The sequence below is a fragment of the Leptinotarsa decemlineata genome, unplaced genomic scaffold, assembly GCF_025532065.1.
Source record: "Leptinotarsa decemlineata unplaced genomic scaffold, Ldec_3_MD MMD2_tig00001064_RagTag_RagTag, whole genome shotgun sequence".
Taxonomy (NCBI): Eukaryota; Metazoa; Arthropoda; class Insecta; order Coleoptera; family Chrysomelidae; genus Leptinotarsa; species Leptinotarsa decemlineata.
Genome location: NW_027412558.1, coordinates 15517905 through 15537162, shown reverse-complemented (window position 1 = coordinate 15537162; position 19258 = coordinate 15517905). Strand labels below are relative to the sequence as shown.

Genomic DNA, 19258 nt, shown 5'->3' with positions numbered 1-19258 from the left:
CGACGGAAAAGTAATATTCACTCTTTGAGAATCAATTGTTGATTTCGGACATCAAACTCTGATAATTTATGTTGTTGGCAGTATTGAATTGTTATATTGCCAACAATGTTTATTTTCCTGTTTTCTGGAAGCAAGTCGAGATCGAACAGTAAAGCGTGGTTGTTATATTTCCGTTTCCCTTTCTGCTCAATAGGTTATGGGCCCAGAAACGAAGTTCACGCGTTTATTAGGGCTTTTTTCAACTTTCAAGTTATAACCAGAGTTTGTTGTGCGTATTACGTAGTTCAAAATATCTCAGGAATCAAAACGGCAGTGAATTTTTTGTCCAGTATCCCGAAGCTAAAAGGCCGATAGAATTACAGTGACTGGTCGTTCGCGGTGCAAAATATGGTGGATGACTTGAAGGGCTGTTTGGACGACAGTGCAGAGGACCAGGTTAAAGATGAAAAAGTCAAAGCCAAGCTAATTCTAACAATTGACCCATCATTGTTCGTGCATGTGAAAGACGCTACGTCGACAAAGGTCTCATGGACTAAGCTTTAGAACATTTTTGACGACAATGGCTATTGTCGAAAAGTCGGGTTGTTGCGCACTTTAATTTTAGTGACTTAGAACAGTGATTCCATAGAGTGTTACATTACTCAGCTCATAGAAACGGCTCAGAAGTTGGAAGGCTCCGGTTTTTAAATAGATGATAGCTGGATTGGATCATTATTATTGGCTGGGTTACCACGTAACAAACATTTGAATGAATAATTCATGGGTACTCTTCACTTTTTAAATAGACAACCAGTTCATCGGGGAGATTTATAATGGGTTGCATATCAAACAGCAGAAATAAAAGAAAACTAAAATGGCATAGTTTATATGAGAAGAAAAGATTATCATTTACAACACAAGAGAAAGAGTACCTCTAGATACACAAAGAACCATAACAGAATGCACGGTACTTGAATCATCGAGTCGTCTCTTATGAAAAACAATTTCGTTTAGTATCAGGAATTATCTCTCGAACACTAGTTGGCCACGATTCGTTCACCGATGTAGGATGCCTATGTTATATTGATAATTCTAGTAAATATGCATCCATTCGAATGCTCGTAGCAGTAATTATTGAAAATTGATCCGATTTCTGTAATTTGTTTACATTCTTTGTGGTCGATTATTCACTGGTCCAATAGTACCTGGAAATAAGATTAAGAAAATAAGTCAGAGAAATATAATGATTCAATATTATGTAGTAGTATTACTTGTTACTTACCTAACGAATATTCATTGTACAAAATCACACATATATAATTAATTAGTAAATTGTGAACTTTATACGTGTTGTTTGTCAAATTCTTGTCAGCTGTTCAATAGCTATTTGATGTCACTGATTATGGATGACTGAGATGGTAAATTCAAGTTCCGGGCGGCAGTATTTGAATTTAGTTACTTAAACGTATCACAAGTGATGTTACGCAACCGTTAACCGTCACAACTGTTGTTATTGAATTTTCCATGAATTTTAGAACATATAGAACACATGAATAGATGAAGGTAACTCCAATGTATTGTGAGAAGCATAAAAAGGGACAGGAAGAGGAAAAGAGGTGGGGAAGGGGGTCAGTCATGGTTGTGCATGAGAGCAACACGTCTTCTCTGTATTTTTTGGTGGAATTTGTGGTTTTTACCAATTACGAAAAGCATTTCGAGTTTCAAACAGAGCAGACAATTCCAGGCGCAAGATTTAGTGTTTTCTTGCGACATCATCGACAGATTTTCGGATCCAAGGTTCCATGCCAAGTTCATTCCGAAGTCACTCCTGCTTTCTACACTGCATGATATATAGCAGTTTAGCAGCCCTCCATATTGCAGGAATAAGTTACAACAAGATAAGTGCTAGGTAACGCCTGGGGCGAATTATCATATCTTTCAATTCCTGCATGCTGCAACCTTGCGTGTTGCTTATGCGACAGTCAACAGGTGAATAACAACCAGTAATAGCCATCATCGAAGAATTTCCAGTTAGCTTGATCACACCGATCGCTTCATGCATGCTTTGCATAGACTATAGTGCACATAATAGTGATATCCGCTTTGCAGACAGCCATCTCACCGAATTAGTAATTGTTGGTTTCATATTGTTCATATGTTTCATATTTATAACAATTTTATATACAACTGTTGTATCTGCCAGTGTAGATAGGGTGTGATCACATAAGCTCTTATTTTTTTTCAGTTAGATTCAGAAGGCCTTTCCATACTATTGTTGTCTATTCATTTATAGATTAATAAATCAGGTTAATTTCAAAATATCACCCTAGTGGTGGATTCATTTACCTTACCCACCCCCTACATAACCGCTAAGCTAGCCGAGTGGTCGTTCTTAACTAATCACCACAGTAACATATATTTTGTGTTAGAAGTGACCATATAAATAAATGTGTTACTTATCGAATATAAAGGTGAAATATCATCGATCAGACCAAGATTATAATTATCAGAAATTTTATCGTAACAAACGTTAACGACAGATGGCATCAAAATTAAGTTGTTGGATATTGACTGGCCGGTAATACAGGAAACGCTTTTGTAAGTGCAACCACACCAACGATTATGTCCATAATCATTGAAACCAGACTGCATGGAAAGCGTCATTCGGCGAGTAGTTCAAATATACTGGTAACATCCGACAATGTCAAAGAAGTTAACCTCAAAAATGTGAAATGTTTTGGATGCCAACAAATGCATTACAGAAATCAGTGCCCAAAATGAATAGAAATGGCAGAAATAAGAGCTCAAATGCTTTTAGTGCAGTATTTTTGAAATTTGTGCAAGATACAGGCAGGTATTGTTGAAGGAATGACTTTCAAGACCAAATTTGACATTACAATTTGACAGCAAAAATGCATTGTTTGCTGTGAAGGCAAAACAATCGCGACATCCATTCAAGCATCAGGGCACAAGAGCAACTTCCCTGTTGGAGCTTGTGCATGAAGATGTCTGCGGGCCGATCGAGAATCGATCACTAGGAGGTTCCAAGTGAAGATATTGATTTCATGTTCTTGGATTGTGAAGAATTCGTCAGGAGCTTCAAAATGATGTGTCACAAGACCCCCCTTTCCATTTAATTTTTTCCCCAGATGGCGCCCAGTCGTCATCGTGAAAGTTCCATCTGTCAATTTCACTTCAAAATAAAGTATTCATGCATTAATTTTATTATCCCAAATTTCAATTTTTTGAGTTGACCCGTTCAAAAAATAAAAGGAGGGGGATATTAAAGAAATGCACTGTATACCCCTTTCAATTTAATTTGGATCTGTTTGAATCTGTTTAAAATCTGTTTAACCGTTAATCAGCTGTCGCCCCCATACGAACGACAACTCTCAGAAATTGAGAAACTTGTGCGAGCTAAGGACCAACGAGGTCTTACCCTTTAACGTGTGATTCTCAACAATTCAATTCAGATATGTCCATCATTTGGAAATTTCTGATCGGAGGTACTCACGGATTAAAGGTTCCCTGACTAATTAGAGGGCGGATTATTTGTATGTCAAAATTTCGCAAAATGAAGCTGATATTCCTAAAATAAGCCAAAATCAGATATCCACCTGTGAGACACTGTTGAAATGTTGAAGTCGTTTTGACCCTTCGCCTTCCAGCCCCGCCGATGGTGGCCCTCATTGAGCATTCGAAACCTCTACGCTCACTAATCTACTATATTCTCAGATAATTCATATTTTGCAGAAGAGTCTCGTTCAAGTCGTTTGAAATTAATAAATTTTGAGGGTTTTCCCAATGTCTCGTGAATAATTTAGTTTTACAGCTCCATAAACTGATGATATATGAGTATATGGGTGGTATACTCGCGTTATGATTTTATAGACATTAATTAATCGTATATGAAGTTTGGAAACGAATTTCTTAGTTTGCGGATTATAACAAACATATGGGGGAAGATGGTGCAATAGAGTTGAAGTAATTTTGGATTATCCATTCATTTGTTCATTTATATCCAAACATACCTCGAAAATCGAAGGCCACATTACAAGAACAAGTAAAATCATCACGTACTGTAAATCACAATAAATAGTTTTATAACATATCAGGAAAATTGAATAATTCATAAAATCTGTCATATTAGTAGGTTTTGATTATAATGCAGCACGTCGTAAGCTTGTTGAAACATGGCTACAAATGGCTGATTGTAGTAAATATCGGAAAATTGAACCTGGCAGATTAATAAAACGACGCGGGAGATTGAACCTAATATTTCTGGGGAATTGATTTTGAAGTGGATAATTTCAAATGGAAAGAGTGACATCGACTTGATATGCTGATTTCTTAGCGATGAAATTTCAACTCATTTCTGAAAGTTGTCAAAACGTGCCTGAAGACTGTATCGAGGAGAGATATATAGGTACAAGAAAATGAATATTTTGAAATGAAATTTCCATATATTCATTTCTCCCAACTACCTACAGAGTAGGTTCTGGTAAATGCTTGCCGGAAGACAACTACTTTTCCTGCTAATACCACACTGGATATTCAATTATATTCGACAGACATTTATACCTCACAGAGGCTAGTCTCTCAGGTATTTCTCGTTCATTCAGCAGCAAAACCACGGTGAAATTATCGATGTAAACTCCAATTTTGTTTTAGTCAGTGTTATAATACAGAAGTTTTATTGATTATATATTATTGAAATCCATTGTGTGCTTTATCATAAATCTAAATGGTTTGCTAAACGACCGAAACCGGTCGTAACAAACAGTAGAAATCAGACAAAAGCTATTCGCTTTATCATATATTCAATATCAGAGAACACTTTGTACTACATCGAATGTTTCAGAAGCGGATCAATAATATTTACATAATATTTTACGTTTCAAAACTCCTTTGACATCTGTCAAAGACCGATGAAAAAATACTGAATGTTACATTTGATTTTTTCATTTCTGTGAACGCAGGTGGATTCCAGCAAATTTTCTGGCAAATTTATCAAATACGATAAGGTAGTGATGAATAGAGCGTTTTTAAGTTCACCTGTATGAAGTTCTCCAGTACAATTTTTATATTAGGGCGTTCCAACGAAAACTTGACTCCTCCCCAGAAGTCATAAACGGACGTATAATCGAAAATTTCAAAGAACACGTCAATTTTTATTTCTAGGGGGACTAATTCTGATATGGAAATCATATCCGAAACTTCATCCCCTGCGGTCAGCAACTACCCCTTATTTTTTTCAATCGCATAGGGGGTCGAGTGATCCATCATTTGAAAGGTTTTTTGTCCCTTTATTACTTCTGCAATTGTTTTCGAAATTGTTCCATTCGTTATTGAGAAATTAAATGTCGAACGTTTTATTTAAGAAAAAACAGAAAATTTGCTGTCGTTCATTTCAATCAGGAAATCAACAACAAATAATGTCAGTGGAAACAAAATCAACGGATAAATTGTTCAAAATGACCTCCACCTAGTTCCATACAATAATACAGCCTACTCTCGAAAGCGTTCCGAACATTATTCAGGATGTCCGGAGTCAGCAATCGGCATTCCCGAACAATTCCCTGTCGCAGGTTTCCTAGATTTGTAGGCTTAGTATAGTACACTTTCGACTTCAGGTGTCCCCACAGAAAGAATACCATCGGTGTGAGATCAGGTGATTTAGCTGGCCACTCTACTGAACCCCTCCTGCCGATCCAACGTATTGGAAAGCGTCCGCCCAAGAAATGTCTCACACGAACATCAAAATGTGGGGGTGCACCATTCTGCTGGATTATTATTCCATTTTCTACTAAATTGTCATCTTTTGTATAATTATAGGATCTACACAGTCTTTTAATAGCTTTAAGTATGTGTCTCCATTGGGATTACCTTCAACGAAGAATGGTCGGTCCAACAATATGATTACCAAGAATGCCGGCCCAGACATTCAATTTTTTTGGAGTTTGTGAATGTGTTTCCAACACCAAATGAGGATTTATATCGTTCCAGTAAGAACAATTATGTCTATTCACTTCACCATTCAACTTTCGTATGAAAAACATGTATTGGTTTGGGTTATTGGTCAATTTCTCGCTGAACACCTCATAAAAGTGAAGTCGACGATCAGGATCATCTTCGTTTAATTCCTGAACTAGTCTTATTTTGAAAGGATAGAATTTGTAAGCTTTCAAAACCCCAAAAATACTAGTAGCTGATACACTAGACGTTCTGGCAACTTGTCTGATAGATTGTCGATTATCCATTTGTACATGTCCTAAAACTGCAACTTCAACTCCGTCATTTCTGACAGGACGGGATACTTCATGTTTTCTGTTGTGAACAGAACCTGAAGTTCGAAACTTATCCATTAAATGTTTAACGTATTGATGGCTCAATTTGTGGTCTTGATGAATCGTATTATAAATTCTTGCAGCCACTTTAGCACAGTCATTATTTCGATAATAGGTTGCAACAATGTCTGTTCTTCCTTCAGTAGAATAAATCATGTTGGAACACAGTGAACAAGGATGACTGAATAATAATTCGTGAAGAACTGACTGCCTACTTTTTGTTCTGCGACTACTAGATTCAACAAGAACTACCAGTGCAGAAAATACTAACAGTGTCGTTCATTTCAAAGCGTTTACTAAATAAATTCTACAAATCTAGAATACCTGCGACAGAGAATTGTTCGGGAATGTCGATGTTTAACTCCGGACATCTTCAATAATCTAAGGAATGCTTTCGAAAGTATACTGTATTATTGGATGGAACCAAATGGAGTTCATTTCGAACACTTTATCCGTTGATTGTGTTGCGATTGATATTACTTTTGTTGATTTCCTCAATAAAATGAACAACAGCGAATTTTGTTTTTTCTTAAATGAAACGTTCAACATTCAATTTCTCAATAACGAATGAACCAATTCTGAAAAAAATTACAGAAGTAATAGAGGGACAGAAACCTTTAAAATGATGTATCACTCTACCCCCCATGCCCTTGAAAAAATAGAGGGGGTAGTTGCTGACCGCAGGGGGGTGAAGTTTTGGGTATGATTTCCATATCAAAATTAGTCCTCCTAGAAATGAAAATTGACGTGATTTTGAAATTTTCGATTACACGTCCGTTTCTGACTTACAGAGGGGTCAAGTTTTCGTTGGAACGCCCTGTATTTTTCAAATTGTGGAAGATGAAAATCTCCAAAGGTCGTTAAAAACCTCAATTCACTCCTCAAAAAAACAATTTTGTCAAAATAAAATTTTTGATCAGGGTGCTCTTAAATTAGTATGTATCTAGTTAAGCTAGACCCGTTCTGTGGATAATCACATATTGCGTTATCATAGCAACGAAAAATAAATTACTTATTTAATGTTGGACTGAAGTGAAAAAGCCAAACTAGAGTTGCTCAGAAACTTGAAAAAAATTAACCGAAAATGTGTGAATTGAAAAATCTAGTATCAAGCAGACTCCCTAAGTTGTGTTGTTACTGTAAATGAAACCTGGGTACATTTTTATGACCCAGAAATAAAGCAGCAATCGATGGAATGGTCACACCCTAGTTCTCCAAGGCCTGCGAAATATGTTCTAAACTGTATTGAAAAGATTTTGCTTCAGCCAAGAAGTAATGATAATTTTCTAGAAAATGGTTGAAAAATACCTATGAATCACCTACTATTCGTCATTATTAATCACAATTCGAGAAACAAAAAAGAAAGAAGACGCGGAAAGTTTCTCCAGCGATTCAAATCCAACGTGAATCGCTTTTTCCGCACAGGCATCGCTCTTAGAGCGCCGTGAGGATTCTTCTGTAGTGCTTGTGTTTCGACCTTAAAAACAAGGTGATAGAAGTTGTGAAGGCCTAGTTTGCAGAGCAATTTTTTTTCAGGTTTGAATGTGTTACAGGTTCGCTGTAATAAATGTATGTATGTTGATAATTAATCTTGACTTCAAAATTTCATTCGCTTCCATAGTAGACTGAGAATTTTTCAATACATTCCCGTACACCCGTATTGTATTTCAATCTGTTTACTTCTGTACGTAATATAGTCAAGTTAACATATAAAACTTTATACCAAGACGGCTGTAACATCTGACCACAGTTTCTCAACATTGTTCCTCATCTCGAATTAATTAAGAGGTTTCTCGAACAGAGGAAACATATTGTGAATGAAACGTTTCAAAAACAATATACTCAGCTCAAATTCCCAAAGTTTTAATTAGCTATCCTTTTTCATTCTCATTTGGTTTCGTTAATGAACGGAACAGTTATGTTGAAACGAATGAAGAGCTGCAAAACGAAACAATGAACTACCGGTAGCAAACTGTAATCTACTCGAAAAGTTTTCCACTGATTTCGGCCGATTGTTTGCTATACGAATGATATTTTGCGTTACATTTAGTTCACTATCAAATGGTAACGTTTTGATAGGGGTTCGTTTTGTTCTATTCAGTCGCGGTATTACTGTAACTTCGTGTTTGACAATCATCGTGACGCTATCTCTTTTGTCCCACTCCTGATACCATATTATGTAAGTTTCAGCGTGAATGCGTATACAGTTAATTGAGTACTTATTGGTTTATGTTATGGGCGTCGATTATCGATTTTGGTGAGAAGTCACAATAAATTATTCATTGAACGGAACGCCTTTTCATAAATGAGCAGTTTTCTTGATATGGGAGAATCTCCGTTCGTGAAAATATTATTCATTCAGCATCTTTTTTGGGTAGACATCTGCATTTCCTATTTCATGATCCGTGAAAAATGATTGTTGGTGTAGATATATGATGGAATCATCAAAGGGTCGCTAATTAGTTTTTGAATTTTTCAATCGAATCTTTTTGCAGTACACGTTCGATAAATAGTAATGTTCAATTGTTTCATTTAACATTAGTTTGAACGTCCAAATAACATGCTATAAAAGCCATAGTTTATTTTCATAAAATTTGCTTGATATAGTTCCTAATATGCCTGCCTAATAATTATACTCAAAAATGATCTTTTATTTATCTTGTACCTAGGTTTAATTAACACCATGTATTTTTGAACGAAAGAAAAAAATAGTTTTTCTCGCAACCAATTAGCGAATAATTAGAGCAAACTGATGATCTTTTTCTATAAAGAAGAAGGAAAAATCTTCATAGACTCTGTGCCGGATTCCTACCGACTAAAATTATTTCCCTGTTGCTTAGCAATACGTACCGGAAACCCCTCTCGCATACTAGAAATACTTACATTTGAGTTTCTCATCACCTGTTCACTCCTTAGTTTCCATTACTGCTTTTATCGTTCTGTAGGTTTCATTCCAAGTCTATTCACCACATATGAGGATTTCCATCATATTTTCGGCTTTGGATATCATATTTATTTCACGTGTAAACAGAAGTCTCATTTTTCCATCTTAAACAAACAAAGGGGTAGGATGTATTCTACATCATCATTTGCATTGCAGTAAATACAATCTGAAGATACTGCTCTCCTGCGATCATATATACATACGGAAATAGCCGTGTCTCGATAGTGCCTGGCTGAGGCAATAGTCCACTTTCTTATGGTTTCGATTCAACCAATTAGTCGGAAGGCTCATCTTCCGTATTGACCGTTGTCCCATTTTCATTGCCACCTTTTTATCAAATTGTTCGTGGCGACTCCTTTGGAAATGCCTACATTTCGTTTTTATCTCTCGATGATATGAAGCTTTATTGATGGAATTCCAGCAATAATACATGCTGCTTCTTCAGATATAGTTCTATATGCACTACATGTTCTAATTGTTAGTTTCTTTTGTATGCCGATGAGTTTTTGGGCTAGTTTTTTGTTTTGAGTTATTGTGTGCATGAACCGTACAAAATCTGAGAGTGAACCACTCCAGACACAATATTTTCCTTAGAAGACCTAGGACCCCCAACATTTGGCATCAGATTGAGTAACGCAGAATTCGTTCTCTCTTCTTTGAGGATGCTTGGGGATTCGTGTTCGGCAAAGGTAATCTTCGTGTCAGGCCATACCCCTGGATACTTAACAGTTTTGCTCAGTACTATATTCGTGCCTTGCAGTTCGAAAGTTATTGGTCTTGGTTTTGTCCTTTTTGGTAATCAGTACTGCTTCGGACTTTTCTGGAGCTGAACTAATGAGTCTATATCTAGTCTGCTACCAATAACAATGCAGTGTTCATTAATTTTTTTTTCTGCAACCAAGATATCCACCTTATCAGCAAAGCCTACCAATGTGACTCTTTCGGGCATTTCTAACGAACGTATAGAATATTCCATAGGTAGGGCCAAGAACTGAGCTCTAAGGCATGCCGCTGTTAACACTAACAAATTTTGCCCCTTTTTTAGTTTCCAGAGGGATCTCCATTTTTGATAGGAAGTGCCTGCTCCTTAGTGACTCCACTATCAGCTGTCACGATTGAAGGCATTTTTTACGTCTACAAGTGATTAATGTACACAGTTTTTGATGGGCGGCGCCTTCCTGTGCAATACTTATTACCATTTTGACCGCGTCTACCGGCTATCGGATCTTTTGATCCGATAGTCCTCCGGTACGCATTAGTTTTCCATTGAGCTAATTTGACTTTGCATGCCAGTAATTCTATGACAGTTGACAATTCCTTTGTCGATTAACAGACAACTATTAGTATAAAATTTCACATCTACAATGAAATTTCGGAATAAATTTTCTAAGACCCTATTGTAATAGTTTAAATTTGTATATAATTGGACGGTAAGGGAAAAAGAACATAACTTGATGACGCATTTCGGTATTGCGTCATATGCAAAGTGATGAAACAAATATTCCATCAACTAGAGGTGAGGAATACCCATAATCAATAGTTAATTTTTCATACATATCGTCATAGCAGACGATGTTAACCGGTCAGATTCTCTCACAGCATCGGTATCTGGTCTCATCTAATGAAGGCAGTTTCAGCAGCACACCACAGATCTGTAACACTTTTCCCATTGCATTTCACCAACTGACTGGCATTATCAAAATATTATCTAACCTAGGACTCACATTAAAAAATATAACTGTAGACGATTCACCAACCACAATATTTCATGGCGAGAAAATGGCGAGCTAATCGTTTTGTTGGAAGTAAACTTGATCCAGTTCGTGGTCTACTAACACTTGACAAATATTGAAATAGCTATCCAAATTTTGATATGGTCGTGCCAACTAGATGCTCGTTAGAAGACGGTGAGAGAATTCAGTTGTGATAATAATCTCGTAGTGTATACATCGAATAGATTCCATTATCCCTCATATTTTATCAGGGAACGTGATGGTGGTGAGAAATATCAAGTCTCTTCTAGCATTCAGCAAGTTGTACCTCCTAAATTTGATTCTTTCGAAATTTGACAAACGGTTTCGTTCTAGGCATACTTCGACTTCTCTTAAATAATGATTTGTTTTAATATCTGGTCGAAAGAAATTGTGCAATGATAACAGTTGGATAAATAACATAGAATCAGTGTGAGCAATTCATTAGAAACCATAACTTAGATCTTGTTCAAAATGGTGTAGTCAAATCTTTCAGTGCGCAGAATATTACAAATTTTTTCTCGCTATATTTTCGACTACTTGAATTCTGTTTTAACTCTTGTGTAAACCTTTCTTTTCCAGCCAAAACATTCCTTGTCTAGTTCAATGGGGTGATGTCACTTTCAGACGGTTCCTAATAAAACTCAATCAACCAATTTATTTCAATTAATATACGCCTAGTGTATTTGTTCAAGATGACGCATCAATTCAGGTTGAGTAGATATAAATTGCCCAAGTAAGATACGACGTTTGACCCTATTCGAAACGATTTGATCGAATTAAAACATAGACGAGGTGAAGTTTCATTTCCCCATGATCAATCATGGGGAGTCTCAAACGATTAGTATCTGATAACTATAACTTAATATAACTTTTATAATTATATTTATTTTATTGATAAAAATGATTCACAATCTAAAATTAAAATAGAAGTTAAGCTGCGTGGTTTGAAGTTAAGAAATTTATGAACAGCAGAAAGGTCAGAAAGGCAGGTGTATAGTTGTAATTCGTTAAAATGATGGTGTATCTAAACTATAATAATGATTATAAATCAGACAGTGGAAACTGAGGTGCAGAGCTGACCGTGAAGCGCCGTGAAGACCCAAAGTGACCCATTGCTTCTGTTGCGGAACAGACGACTCTGTTATACAGAAGAATGAATGAAAACCCCAGCAAAACTTTGATAATCCCCTTCAGCAGGAAGAGAAAATTGGACGATCTAACGTCACTTTCCCTCATTGGTGAGGTCATTCCATTTGGAACGGAGGTGAATTATCTTGGCATTGTCCTTGTTAAAAAACTCACCTGGAACGCTCACTTAAAAAATGTTTTACACAAAGCCAGACTGTCCCTATGGAAGGATTTGTGGTAAAACTTGGGGTTTAGGTCCCAAACAAATCCATTTGAATTGTGTGCGGAGAGATTGGAGGAATCCTCATACACAAGTCAATAAAAATATTCTCGGATAGTCAAGTGGCGTTGGAAGCTCTTGGCGCCTACCGAGCAACGTCTAAATTGGTAGCAAATTGCCAAAAACAACTCTTCTCGATAGGAATATAGTCTGGTTCACATGTACTCGATTTAGCTCTTTTTGGTGACATTTTTCAGCCCTGTCCAAAAATTACGACCAAGGTGTCATTCGATTCGTATTTTTGCCTAGAAAGTTTAAGGAGAGGTCCGAAAACGCGCCGATAAAAATTACAAAAGTTATAAACAATTAAGTGAAAAAACGATGGGGCTTTAGTTTTTCTTAATATCTCGGAAAATTTTCAAAATTTTGGAAATTTGAAAAAAGAGTTGAAAAGATCAATGAATTTGCGTAAAAAAAGTCCCGACTCCCGAAACTGTATCTCGATTATTTATAATTTTTACAGAGCCCTGAAAATAGAGCCAAAAGCGGGTAGTCTGGCTTCCGCGCGCCTTTCGTCACTCTGACATAAAAACAAAAAAAATATTTAAACATATTGAATGTGAATATTAAGGAATGAAAAAATCCATGTAATGTTGGGATACATCAATAAACAATAATCCGCAGTCAAAACATTTTTATCCCAATTTTAACGTTGATTATAAATTTGTTAATTAATAACTTTTTCTGAATTGAAAGTTAATATAAAACTCCCTTCAATTATTAAACTAAAACCCTGGAATTTTGTTCCTCTGGTGAAGTTATCCTTAATAGGCAAAAAATAGATTACCGTTGCCAAAATAAAAAAATTGTTATTTTCTATTTTTTTATTAACAATTGAAAATTATAATTTTATAAAAAATACATCACAAAATTTTTTTTCCAAATTTTTTATTGTTTCAATGTCTCATGGCTAAAAAATAGTTGATAATATTTTTTCTTCATTTTTTACAGCTATTGTTGATAAATTTATTATAAACAAATACATTGTTTATAAGCAATTCGAATTTTTTTTTGCATTATGGTAATTGAAAAAAATCATGATTTTCAGGGAAAAAAATGGATTCTCAAAAAATTTTCTTTGTTGCTAAAAATGCGTTTGTTAATTGACAATGGTTTTTTGCCCAGCTTTTTTACATCTACATCGATTATTACACTCTTTTATGCAGGCACAATTAAACAGCTTAAGTAAGTCGTCAGGCGCCAGTTTTTCCGGTGTTTTTATCGGCAGGAACATTGTTTCAGATTTGATCCAACCCCAATCTTCCGGATTCAAATTATAATTACCAATCCGAAACTGAACTTGGCAATATGTCCTAAATGAGTGTAAATGTACACATACAAATATGACAATAAGTGAATATTAATGATCCTACAACTACTAAAAGTGCAAGTAATGAAATCCTTAAGATTTATTGTTACATGACACGAAGTTTATGTTGAAAAGACTTAAAATTTTTTTTTTTTTTAATAAATAACGATCAATAATCAAATAAATAATAGGACTACAATTTCAGTAAAAGGCTTAAATTGTTAATAAATTCATAATGAATAGAAAAGACTTGAAGCATATTTATCATAACTGCAATAGTTTGAAAGTTATTATAATTATAAAAACGAAGGAGCGAATGAAAAAGACAAGTATCAAGGTATCACATTATTAAAAGTTTTACAAAAAATTGAATAAATTAAAAAAAACACACATAGTTACTTTTATTATAGAACAAAGTATTGGAAAATGTGAAAAATGTAAAATGTTTATAACAATTTTTTTTAAATAAACAATTGAAAACCTCAAAGAACAATAGAATTTATGATTTAAAAAAAAAGGTTCCTTAATTTTAATATTTAGTTGCAAAAAACGATTGTTAATTAACAAACGCATTTTTAAGCAAGAAAGACATTTTTTTAAGAAACCATTTTTTTTCTAAAAATCATAATTTATTTCCATTAACATAATGCAAAAAAAAATTTCGAATTGCTTACGAGCAATGTATTTGTTTGGAATAAATTTATTAACAATAGCTGTAAAAAATTAAAAAAATATATTAATAATAAGTTTTTAGCCATGAGACATTGAAACAATAAAAAATTAGAAAAAAAAATTTTGTAATGTATTTTTTATAAAATCATAATTTTCAATTGTCACTAAAAAAATAGAAAATAACAATTTTTGTATTTTGGCAACGGTAATCTATTTTTTTGCCTATTAAGGATAACTTCACCAAAGAAGAAAAAAAAATGCCAGGGTTTTAGTTTAATAATAATTATAGGGATTTTTATATCAACTTTCAATTCTGAAAAAGTTATTAATTAACAAATTTAGAATTAACGTTAAAATTGGGATAAAAGTTTTTTGACTGCGGATTATTGTTTATTGATGTATCCCAACATTACATGAATTTTTTCAATCCTTAATATTTACATTTAATATGTTTAAATTATTTTTTTTTGTTTTTATGTAAGAGTGACGAAAGGCGCGCGGAAGCCAGACTACCCGCTTTTGGCTCTATTTTCAGGGCTCTGTAAAAATTATAAATATCGAGATACAGTTTCGGGAGTCGGGACTTTTTTTACGCAAATTCATTGATCTTCTCAAATCTGTTTTCAAATTTCCAAAATTTTGAAAATTTTCCGGGATATTAAGAAAAAACTAAAGCCCCATTTTTTTTTTCACTTAATTGTTTATAACTTTTGTAATTTTCATCGGCGCATTTTCGGACCTGTCTTCAAACTTTCTAGGCAAAAATACGAATCGAAGGACACCTTGGTCGTAATTTTTGGACAGGGCTGAAAAATGTTACAAAAAAAGTACATGTGAACTAGACTAAAACTTAACAGATTGTCTCTGATCTGGATTCCTGGCCATACTGGCCTGGAAAGCAATGAGGCTGGTGACTCCTTTTCAAAGGAGGGTTCTGCAAGGAACTTCATCGGAACAGTACCTGTCATTGGCATCGCTTTAGGCTTTGCCAAACAAAGATTGAACACCTGCATGGCAAGATGATTTATGGACTTCTGGCAGAATCACCTGGGAGTGGCTCACTCCAAGGCGTTTGTTCACCCTTCGAAACTTGATACCAAACAGTTTTTGGACTACAGTAGAGATGAACTACGATGTCTAACAGGCCTTCTTGCAGGTCACTGTCATACTCTCACCCTCTGGGTTTATTTGGTCGAGCGTGAATAGGGGCCATCCATAAAGTACGTCACACGAATTTTAGGACTTTTGAACCCCTCCCCCCGTCCTTGTCACAGGTTGTCACATTTTTATAACCCCCCCCCTCCTGATGTGACGTCACACATTTTTTAAATTTATGTATGTATTTAAAAATAATCGAGAGAAAACAGCTATTTTCATTTTTTACTTATTTTTATTAAATAATAATCTAATAAAATCAATATAAAGTCCAACATTTCATAAAACCGAAAAAACAAACGACTAGTTAGAAAATAATAAACGATTATATCAAATTCAAAATTCTCGTGAATTTGAGAATCTCACTTGTATTACAACGCCGCTCTAGAAGTTAAATGACGTTGCATGAGAGATTATCTCATAGCAAGAATGCTAACTTATTAATAAATATATATCAAGTTCGTAAATTTTTAAAATTTTCAATTCACATCCAAACTTTGCGTTTTAGTATTTTAAATTTTAACATGTGACGTCACAAAACTATTGACCCCCCATACTCCTTGTCACACGATGTCACACTTCGGTGATACCCTCCCTCCCCATTAACGTGTGACGTACTTTATGGATGGCCCCATAGGTGTGAGCAACAATAAACCCTTGCGGATTGCGGTGGAGGGTCGAATAGAATCACTCACTTTGGACCTAACCTAACCTAATCTAACCTGCCGTATATGTGAAGGCGTTAAAACGTAACTTCCCATTCCGGTACTGTAACGATGAATTCCGCCAGGCGATTGCAGTTGAATCTGATTGGCCAGCGTAAGAAGGCTTGTTCATTTTACCCAATAGATGCAAATGAGTGTGGTGATCATTCTTTCATCATGCATCTATTATTGTTTGAGTACTTTGTTTGTTGGTTGGATATAGTTTAATCTGAACAAACTATCTGTAACGTTCATTCTTCGTTTCTGAACCGAGTATGTAACAATATCCTTAGAAAATCGCTCGACTAGTATTTCCCGTCATCGTCTCTTCGGAAAGGTCCATAAATATTCCTCTCCGCCGAGATGCACGTAACACATGGAACATCCCATTCCGAGAACGAGCCACTCACTCTCCCCTTTGATTCCACCGGCTCGTCTTGAGGGGCCACTAAAGTCTTTCCTTTTTGGTCCGTTGAATCGGGGTCTCTCCTCCGTTCGACCGTGAGAGAGCAGGTTAAGCAGATAAGGCAGGCAAATTGAAAACGTCATGTGGGTATTTACTCCTCCGGGGTAAGAAAATAATGAAGGAATTTTCCATTCCTTGAGGCCGTCCGTCTTTACAACGAGAACGACTTTCCGTCAAGAGCTCGTTTCAGTTTTTTCGTCTTGTTAGAGAAGTCGGCACGAGCATACTTCAAAGCATTAATATTGGAGGTTGTTGGCTAATTTCGTAGCTAGACTCTGAGGTAGCTGGAACGAGCGTGTTCCGGTTGTTTAATTCGTTCAGGTCGCTGGAGAGAATTCCACTCAAGTGAATATCACACCAAGGTGGACAACTTGTAGTTGATAATCGTGTACAAGATGAATATAAGGTGGATAAACGAGTTTGAAGAGAGAGTTGGTTTACCGATTTGAAAGTTTCTTCTTCCAGATATAAATGCGGAGTGATTTCGAAGGGTTCATCAGCATGTTTCCGGTGAAAAATTACGAGAATCTAACGGAAAATAAGCTTAACATGTGCTACCATAAAAAAAGTCATTGGCAATAATTTGTGAAGGAATTCCTCAGTTTGTTGGGCTAACCATGGACGATAATTGTTAATGTTTACAGTATTTCATACGTACAAGAAACTGAATATAAGAATGAGATATCGGGAATTCACAAAAATGTGTAATGTGTAGCATTGAAATGTTCTATTATTCTGAGGTCGTGTGCGTCTTGTATACTTATCATTTCAAGTTTTTATACATATGATTTTCTGCAACGATATGTGTACTAATATTCATTTCAGAAATATTTGTTCACTTTTAGTCGATCATGTTCAGTTGAAAATTAGCAATTCATTTCAAATAGTCGTTATTTAAGGTAAAATATCAGTTTTTCAGTCACCTTGAGGAAGTCGAGTGACGAGATTCAAGTTCTTCTAAGGTGAAAATCTAGGAAGCATTATTCAAGGAGGAAGCATTATTCAAGGACATGAGACGTTGGTTCGCTCGTCCCGAACATATTTTCACAGTTTCGGCTGTTTAGCACGTTTAGTTTTTTGATGGGAGGCATAAAAGTTTGAAGTATTTCGGCTATTTTCTGCTGTTGAAAAATATTGATCAAAGAATTTGCCTCAAATCATGTGTAAAAAAGGAATTGAGTGCTTCAAGTGTTAACAGTAGCATACTGTTGACAGTGACATACTGTTGACAGTGACTTGAGATGTTGGCAGTGGCATACGGTGATTGTCCTCTGAGTCAAAGTATTAAGTATGCCTCACTGGCTACCAACAATATAAAATACTCTATACCACATACTTTTCAATATTCATTGCTCTACCAACAACAATGTCAGTTCAAAACTGTTAAATATTTCCAACACAAAGAAATATAGCATCTTCTCATGTAAACTTGCCAGGCGTTGTTCAGGGCTGTCCCATCCAGTACTCCCAACAAAAGGTTATGCACAGGGCTTTACTTAGCGCAGATCCTAACGCAATGTCCCTAACATTCGGCCATCCTGCTACTCCGTTTGGCCTCAAATGGGTTCAATTACCCATCATGATCATCTGTAACAAAACTTTCCAATAAAAACCTATCTGTATAACATATTCTGTATGTGTGTGTGTATGTGTCATAACTTATTTAATCCCTAAATTATTTATGTCCGTTGGTTGAATCCCCAACTTCAACTCCTAATCATGAATTCAGTTCAAACCCTAAATTATGACTGTTTTTTTCATAACTGGGTCAATCCGGAAGTTATCCTTGTCAGTTGGTTTAATCCCCAACGTTACATCCTAATCATCAATTCAGTTCACTCTCTAAATTATGACTGAATTTCTTTTCATAACTTTGTTCAATTCCAAGTTACCCTTGCGTTTTGGCATTTTGGCACCTTCCTGACCATAATTCTTCACGTACTTTATGTATATCATTTTCTGAATTCTGTTTTTATTTATATTTTTCCACTAATTTCTTACTGTTTCTATCGTTTTTGAAACTAGATACTTTCACAAGCACCAAATCTTCTATTTCGAACATTTAATTCTGCCTTTCTCGATTTTTCGTCAGTCTTTTTGCAACATCCTGCATCAATTTTGTTACGTCAATCGCTGGGGGTTCGTAGACATGAGTGACATACTGGTTGTTTCCCAAGTTCCATTGAAATCCAATTAAAATTACACTTGATCTCGTTTGTATTGTCATATTATTATTATTAATATTGAATGCTAACTGAATTTTAGATGAATTTTTGTCCCATGATTCTCCCTCCAAATAGTACCTATTGCTGCTGCAGCGTCTACAATTGTCCTGCTGTATCGTTCCACCTGACCATTTGCGCGAGGCATCGCTATTCAAAGATGAAGGGAAAAAAACGACTTGTATCCCACTAATGAGATGTAAACCTCACTGGCTAAGAACAGTATAAAACACTGTACCACAAACTTTACAATATTTATTGATCTACCCAACAACAATGTCAGTTCTAGACTGCCTGA

The 19258-nt window shown here is 35.5% G+C and overlaps 2 protein-coding genes across 3 annotated transcripts in view; one reads left to right on the top strand and one right to left on the bottom strand.

The window, feature by feature from the left end:
- Positions 1–19258, top strand: part of heph (polypyrimidine tract-binding protein 1 heph) — an 862450-nt gene that overhangs the window by 5123 nt on the left and 838069 nt on the right. The window lies entirely within an intron of this gene.
- The window catches only part of LOC141482444 (uncharacterized), a 69775-nt gene that overhangs the window by 25060 nt on the left and 25457 nt on the right, over positions 1–19258 (bottom strand). The window contains exon 5 of one of the 2 annotated variants that reach the window (XM_074175767.1): positions 17784–18325. The exons of the other annotated variant lie outside the window; for it this stretch is intronic. Coding sequence (XP_074031868.1) covers positions 18305–18325 — 21 coding nt within the window. The 3' untranslated portion in view covers positions 17784–18304. Of the gene's footprint in view, positions 1–17783; positions 18326–19258 lie in introns of those variants that run through there. 2 annotated transcript variants of the gene reach the window in all.